We start from the raw sequence: 7,987 nt of genomic DNA, 5'->3' as shown, positions 1-7,987 counted from the left end.
GGATGGTCTGATGTCATGTGTTAATTATGATTTTAAGGGTTTAAATGACTCTCTTTTTATATAAATTTTAATTTTATAATTGTTATAATTTGTTAGAAATTTTTATATTTTTATAAGTCATTATAAAATTTTAAATATGTTTTATTAATTTTATAAAATTTTATAATTTATTAGAATTTTATAATTTTTATACGCTTTTATGTTTTTTATATTTTTATCAATTTTAATATTTTTAATTTATTATAAATTTTATGAGAAAAATATAAGATTGAACCTGATTTGTCACATGTCACCATTTGATCGGTTCATCAAATGATTTTAATGGTCAACGTGATAAAAACGGAAACCATTAATAGAGGGTTTAATGAATTTTATTAATTGGATGTAAATTTAGTGTAAGGCTTTTCTTTTTTCTTTTTTAAAGGCATTTTGTACCTATAAGCTTTTTGTTTATGTATATAAAAGTTATAAAAATCAATACTGACACAAGAGGGATATGAACTTAAGATATCATTGTCTACAAAACTTTAACTTTGTGATTTCAATTAAAGTTTAATTTATTTTCTACATAAAAATTTTAAATATTTATTTTCATATAATTTTTCCCGCTCATGAGTAATCTAGTATATAAAATATAAAATATAACCGGATGAAAATAAAGTAAACATTTATATATTAATACCAACTCTAGCTAGTATTTTAATATCATAAAACCTAATTTGCTGGTTTTGGATTTCTTTCATGCTGCCATGAATTCGGAGATGGTGACACAAGCAATGGCCATAACAAGCTTTTCTTTTCTCTTAGCTTTGGGACAATCGTGGCCCTTATATGGAGCCTTAAAACCCCTTTAATGGCTTTTAAATAGCTGCTGGAGTCATGATTCAATGATACAGTTCCATCGTCGCCATAGGCTTTTCCATCAAATAGAGTTTGAAGTGGGTGAGGAGAATTAAGGAAGCCATTGATGGCAGCATTGGAAGTGTCTTTACATCCGGTGGTGTCTAAAGCATAAAAAGCAGTCCCAGGAGGAAGCAATGGATGCCCAGGTGATGATTTTGCATTTGGTTGGAGAATCAACAGTTCTCCTAGTGGAGAGTACATAAATTTCTGCATCAAATAAAAATAAACGGCATATCTGGTGAGTCCTCCTCTACAAAATTTCGTTATAACAATCAAGTTTTTAGTAAAACTGATTTTTTATGTTTTATTTTAACAATTTATAACAGTTTTCACTTGTTAAAGCAACAACCATAATTATGAAATTCATGTTTTATTAAATTAATTCTCTATAACAACTAGGTGAAATTATAGCTATTTCATGTAGGTATGTTAATTATAATTTATTAAATAAAATTATCTTAATTAAAATATTATTTCAATAAAATATTTAAATGTCACATAAAAATCTATTAATCATATTTTCTTAAATGAAATAACCTTCAATGATTGGAATAAATATATGAATTCAATAAACTATTAAGTTCGCTAATTAAATATTCTACATCACAAACTTATAAATTGATGACTTGAATTTAACAACTTATTATAAATGAATTAATTTAATTTGATAACTTAGCCTGTTTAATTGAACTTATTAAATTTATGAACTTCATAATTAGTCATGTAAAAATAATGTAAACTAAAAGATGCATAAAAGTAATAATACATGCACTTGTTATATGTCTTTTAATTTTGTTGATTTGATTCTCATTTTCTTCATTGGATGAAAATTCACGATATGAGTTTCATGATAAATTTACAATAATGATCTCTCTATAATAACATGTTGTTATAGATCTATAACAGACCAAATCTTAATAGACAAATAGAACTGTTCACTCTATTTCAACCAACACTTAAAGTCACTAAATTTGAATCATGTATGAATATTAAATATGAATATAATTTGTATTTATTTTAAATACAATCTACCACACCTCGACATGAAATGTTTACTAAGTTGTCTTTCTCTAATTTTATAACTATTAATTAGGATTGCTTATTTTTACAATACTTAATTTTATAACTATCAACAAATATATATATAAGAAACTCAAATTGTATTAACTGCCAACAATATTTTCATTAATTGAATAAAAGAGTATTATATTGTAAGTACGAGAATTTAGATAACTCCATTCTCCTTTCCAATTATAACAAAAGGTTCGAGTCTATGTACGAACTTTTTTCTAAATATTCAGATTAGTTAATTATTGTAATGATTGATTTTAACCAATGTTGGGAAAAAAAATGTAATTAGACTTACATTCTCATTTAGACAAGGGTGTGAATGTAAGGAACGCTTGAAAAGCTTGAGAATTGAGATAAGAAAACCAGGAATATTGCAGGAGAAGCCTCTAGGGACAATGTCTCGATGCATTATGACATTGTAAATCTGGGCATCAAGTAACTTTCGGCCTCCACATAACACAAATGGTGACCCAAAGGTCACAACGGGCTCAACCATCGAACATCTCACCACATTCCTGATTAACAGCATCAAGCTAACGAGTACAGCAATGCTTCCGCCTAGTGAATGACCGGTGAATTGAAACCTAGCATGCTCACCGTGTGTTTGTAAAAAGTCCACAGCGTGTGGGATCACTTTTTCATATATAACCTTTGCGGCTTCATACATTCCTTTGTGAACAAACACGTCTAGTTTCCCCTGCAAGGAAGAAATAGATTGAAAATGATTTAAATTTTGTTGGGGGGGCTAAGTGATTAAGTTCTCATTCAATGTTGTATGATGAGATTAGAGTAATGTTTACCTCAAATTTAGTTGGATGAAAGAAGAGGACTCGCCACCAAGATGTCAAGGAGTCTGGGCCCTGCAAGTTTTAGGTGTCATGGTTGTTACTATGTCTTTGTTTCCCTTTTGATAAATATTTTTTTTATATAACAATAGATACTAAAATAGAAATATGATATTTTTAATTAAATATTCATATTTTTAAAATCAAATATATATAATAAAAAAAAACAGGTTATTGTTAAATTGCTTATCGATGACTTTGTATTTATGCTAAAAGTTAAAATAAAAAATTTTCACGACTTCTCCAATCATGCCTTGATGTGTTTTACTTTTAATTATATCTGATTTTATTTTTATGTATTTTAATGTGATTTCATTGTCAGAGTATATCATCAAGAGCTAAAAGTAATACATACAAATCACACATCAAATAAGATTATTGAAGTGTTTCTTAGAGTATTATAATAAAATATCTTCATCTACTTAATATGTATTTTGTGTGTTGTCAAATATTTGGTTAATTCTAAGATACCTCTTAATCATAAAATGCATGATTTAAATAGCAATCATAATGTAATATTCACTGTTATAACATTTGTCACATCCGAATAATGATGCTTCAATGAATACCATTTAAATTGTTGGGAGTTTTTTCCGACTAAGATAAATTAAAGGGTAAAGGGAAATACCTGAATCACAAAAATCCGAGTATGCCTGATTGGATCATCGCAAATAATCCATTCGAACGGAGATGAATGAAATGATTGATGGGCGGCCATTGATAATAATTGGTCCTTCGATGAGTGGATGGCTTTCTCTGAACCAAATTCCTCAAGCTTTGCTTTACTGCTTGATGTTGCCTCTGCTTTAGTTTCTAAAGAAGACGCTATCAAGTATAGGCCATAGTACCTTCTCAAATAAATACCCTGAAAAGTTTGAGATTCCCATACTTTGCTTGCTTGACAAGACTATCATGTTTGAATTTTTAGAGTATGTGAGCCTAAAAGATTAAAATTTAGGAATCCATGTAACAAGTTCAGTGAACACCCAAATAATATTGTGAAATATAATTTCAGAAGAATTAAAAAGAAAAAAGAAAAAAGCACACCTCGATTTTTGGAATCACATAAGCTATGTTACACAAGAAGGCAAGTTTAGACAAAAACTTCATCTCAGAAATGGGTACTTGGAACAGTAATTTTGAGAAGAATTCACGATCATATTTCGCTTCACTTCCATCTCTACCGTCATCTTTAAACGTCATCAGCATTGCAGTCAATTGTGATAAATATTGACGGCGAAAAGAACCGAAATTCCAAAATATCGCCTTGCAATCTCTGTTTAATCCCCTGCTATTGGTAGAGAAACGGGAGCTCTTTTTGGAATAAGAACAATGAACACTTGCTGAGCTCCATGAATCTTTTGTCGAGCTTGCTAGCAGGGAGAGAGGTCTGGGTATTGTTATAAAAGCCATGGTTTGAGTCATATTCCTGCAATGCAAATTGTTGCAGAATTATATATTGATAATAAAGGGGCTATCCTTTATGATATAGCCTAAAAAAACATCATATCTGATGTAAAATATCAGGTTTTAGGATTAGAGCATAAATGATATTGATACAAACAAGGAACATTGTAAGAATGGAAAGAGAAAAATATGTTGAAGTACGGATCGAGTTTATGTTGGTAATAACGAGTAATGGATAAATGCAAAATTATATAGCTATATGGTCACTACTAGAAAACAAACCTCCAACCAATGTTTCTAAACCTTCTAGCACCTTTCATCTCTTCTCCATCTTCTTGTTGAAATTTGCCATTAATATTCATGGGGTAGCTACAGACTTGCTATTAAGCATGCCAAATTTACTTAGAAGGTCCCTGGCATATCCCCTTTATGAAATAAAATTTCTATAGTATCTTGTTGGACTTCAAGGCCAAAGAAATAATGCAATAAACCTATGTCCGACTTCTTGATTTGATTCATCATTTGAGTCCTAAACTCATCTTCAAGAGAGCTAGATGAGATAGTGTAAATGATACCATTAACATTAAGGCAAACAATGATGAAATCATTTTTACTTTCTTTTTTCACATACAAGGTGGGCTTATTCACACTTCTCATCTACCCTTTTTTTTATAAAAATACCCATTGGTCTTATTATACCATGCTCGAGAGGGGCCTGCTTTGATCCATACAACACTTTCTTCTTTAAACTTGTACATGTTTATTTCGTTGCCTTTATTGATGAAACCTTCTGATCGTGCTACATAGACCTCTTCTTATAATTCTCCATTGAAGAGGGCCAACTTGACACCAAATTGATAAACATGCCATTATAACTGTATAGCAAATGCAAGAGCAAGCCTCAAGGTTTCAAATCGAGCTACTGGAAAGAAGTTTCCTTTGAAATCAACACCATATTGTTGCATATAACCTTTTTGCCACAAGACAAGTTTGTGCTTTTGTATTCTTTCATTTGCAACAAATATTATTTTAAACACCCACTTCAAGCAAATTGCTTTACCTTTTGGTAAATCAACTCTCTCAAGTTTCATTCTTCTCGATAGCTTTCATCTCTCTCTATTGCTTTCTGCCATTTTTCTTCTTCAGCTTCTTCTTCATAATGTATAGGATCTGAAATAGCAAAAGCAAATTGACAAGATGCATAAATGCCATAAGCATATTTGGGATTTGGCTTTCTAGCCCTCCCTGATCTTCTTTGTGGGATTGGCTTAGTTGAAAACTCTTAAAGAGTTGTAGATGAAGAGTTTTTGCTTGGTGTTGTTGAACTTGCTGTCTCTGTTGGTGAGGATTTGACTTTTGTCTTTTGTCTTGAGAGATTTCAAGAGGCATGTGAATCTCTTGTTGTTCTTGTCCTTCACCATAAGCTCAACTGGCGTTCTTATCAAATACTACATCCTTTTAATAAATAAACTTGCCAGTAAGACGGTTATACAACTTATATGCTTTTGATTGAGTACAATAGCTAATATTTAAAATTTATTAAAAATTAAAAAAATAAAATAAAAATTGTGAAAAATATAAAATTTTATAGAAATAATAAAAAATATAAAATGAATCAAAAAAGTACTTCAACAATTAACTTTAATCGTTGATCGTTAAAGTTAACGATCTCCAATTTATTTTCAGTTAAAGTCATCACGTGTCGCAACACAGTATGACATGTGGCGAAATAAAAAAATATTAATAAAATTTATAGATAAATTATAAAATATTTCTTTTGGTACAATAATTTTTATAATTTTTTTACGAATTTTATATTTCTTTACATTTTTTTAATTTTTTGGCGACTTTATAAAATTTTATAATTTTTTCTATATTTCTATATATTTTATATTTTTTACTATATTTATAAAAAATTCTAATTTTAATAAAATTTAAATAACTTTATATTTTTATTTAAAAATTAATATTTTTTATAACTTTTATTTGTTATCATTTTTTGCCACATGTCTCACCGTGGTCGTGACACGTTGTGGCTTTAATTGAAAAAATTAAAGACGGTTAACTTTAACTATCAACTTTTAAAGTTAACGATTAAATGAATTTTTTTATATATTTTGACAGTCAAGTATCCAATTGAATGCAAAAAAAAAAGAAAAAAAAAGGAGCAAGGGCTGGTTTTCTTTTTTAAGAAAGTTTGAGGGTTTTCTTAATACATTTTGAAAGTTACCCAATTGAATGTAAAAAAAAAAAAGAGCAGTGGCTTTATTTTTATTTTTATTTTTATTTTGAAAAATTTTTAGGACATTTTTTTATGCATTTTGAAAGTTGAAGTACCCAATTGATGAAAAAGAAAAACAAAAATTTAATATCCTCTTGCGATCTCTGTTTAAACCCTTGCTACCGATAGAGCAACGGAAGCTATTCCCAGAATAAGAACAATGTGATTCTTTTGTCGAGCTTGCCTGACTGAGCTTGCATGTTGATGTTAAGGCAACCAGGTAGGGAGGTCTTGGTATTGTTCTAAAAGCGAAGGTTTGATTCATAGTCTTGCAATGGAAATTGTTGCAGAATCATATGGATAATAAACGGACTATCCCTTGAGATAGCCTTAGAAAACAACATTGTGAATGTAAAATGTCAGGTTTTGAGGATTAAAACGGCAACTAAACCTCGTAAGAATCGAAAGACAGAATATATTGAACTATGAAATTTATGCTGGTAGCAACTAGCAACGAGTAATAATAAGATGACAAATGGTCCAGCTGTAGTTTTAGATTTATATTTGGATTATATTGTCTTCTACTCAAGCAATTTTTTTCTCCTGTTGGAGATTACTAATCAAGATAAACTTTAGGTTGAAGATCCACGATAATGAATAGTTGATGGTCTATTGGTTATGGATTCATCCTACAGCTCATGACATGATTTGCTTCTATCAAGGGTTAGCAAAACTCATCTACAGGTCTTCTAAATCCGTGTTGTAAGTGTGCTAAACCTCTGCAAACAATGATTCAGGGTGTAAATGGCAAACAAAGAAAAAGAAAGGGTAGTACGAGTGCTATAGTTGGCCATGAAAGACCATTCAGGCAAAATTTTATAAGATTAGGACTTGAATCTAACATATTAAAAGGTCTTTCAGGGATTAGAACTGACCTAATTTTCCATAACAGTTTTAACCTTTTAATAATCGCCCAAAAAGTCAAATCAGACAAGTTGGTCTTGGAGAATTTCAGGTCAACTCCTTCAAGTGAAACGAGCTTGTGAAAAAGCCTCTATTCCCCCCAAAGAGTCTGCCATGTTTTAAATGATCAAGGCCTTCCATTTTAAATTGCAATACTCTTTCTCTAATTCAGAAGGTGAAAATATGTTATTTGTATCAGTATTTATCTAAAATTTGAGAGTATTCAATTCTCCTTTTTTTTCAATTTAAAAATTTTGGTTCAATCATTATTATTATTAGTAATTTCTATCAAAATTTATCATCTTAACATGTACGCAACATTATACAAAGAAAGTCATATCAACATGCAACTTAGAAACTCAACGAAAAATACTAACAATTTTAACAATTGGATTGAGATTTTAAATCAAGAAAATAAGATAACCTAATTTTTAGAAACTAAATTTTAAATTTTGTCTAAACATATTTTAATCAATTAACCACTAGAAAGGTGATATGAAAGCCAAGGAACGTTTTCAAATATCAGTAAGGGTTTTTAACTTGACATAAGAAATACTAATTAGGAATAAGAGAGCTT

General features: G+C 29.6%; 2 protein-coding genes across 2 annotated transcripts; both read right to left on the bottom strand.

The window, feature by feature from the left end:
• Positions 1-610: 610 nt before the first annotated feature.
• LOC105774903 (phospholipase A1 PLIP1, chloroplastic) lies at positions 611-3,691 on the bottom strand. The gene is made up of 4 exons (XM_012597473.2): positions 3,448-3,691; positions 2,775-2,834; positions 2,270-2,671; positions 611-1,110 (listed from the first exon to the last, which is right to left on the bottom strand). The coding sequence occupies exons 1-4, from the start codon at positions 3,535-3,537 to the stop codon at positions 715-717; spliced, it is 948 nt and encodes a 315-aa protein (XP_012452927.2). The 5' UTR covers positions 3,538-3,691; the 3' UTR covers positions 611-714.
• Positions 3,692-3,839: 148 nt separating this feature from the next.
• LOC128033807 (uncharacterized) lies at positions 3,840-5,667 on the bottom strand. The gene is made up of 2 exons (XM_052621971.1): positions 4,509-5,667; positions 3,840-4,248 (listed from the first exon to the last, which is right to left on the bottom strand). Exons 1-2 carry the CDS (start codon positions 4,586-4,588, stop codon positions 3,840-3,842), a joined length of 489 nt encoding a protein of 162 aa, XP_052477931.1. The 5' UTR covers positions 4,589-5,667.
• Between the last annotated feature and the right edge of the window lie 2,320 nt (positions 5,668-7,987).

Source organism: Gossypium raimondii, chromosome 10, assembly GCF_025698545.1.
Source record: "Gossypium raimondii isolate GPD5lz chromosome 10, ASM2569854v1, whole genome shotgun sequence".
Lineage (NCBI taxonomy): Eukaryota > Viridiplantae > Streptophyta > Magnoliopsida > Malvales > Malvaceae > Gossypium > Gossypium raimondii.
Note: the sequence above shows the minus strand (reverse complement) of the source record. Positions and strands in the feature narration are given on the sequence as shown.

Coding starts and splice junctions, on each gene's coding strand:
- LOC105774903 (XM_012597473.2), bottom strand. CDS start 3,537: ATGGCCGCCCATCAATCATTTCATTCATCTCCGTTCGAATGGATTATT. Junction 2,672..2,774: donor TTCATCCAACTAAATTTGAG/GTAAACATTACT, acceptor TCTTCCTTGCAG/GGGAAACTAGACGTGTTTGT. Junction 1,111..2,269: donor ACCCTTGTCTAAATGAGAAT/GTAAGTCTAATT, acceptor TATTTGATGCAG/AAATTTATGTACTCTCCACT.
- LOC128033807 (XM_052621971.1), bottom strand. CDS start 4,588: ATGAATATTAATGGCAAATTTCAACAAGAAGATGGAGAAGAGATGAAA. Junction 4,249..4,508: donor TTTAGAAACATTGGTTGGAG/GTTTGTTTTCTA, acceptor TTTGCATTGCAG/GAATATGACTCAAACCATGG.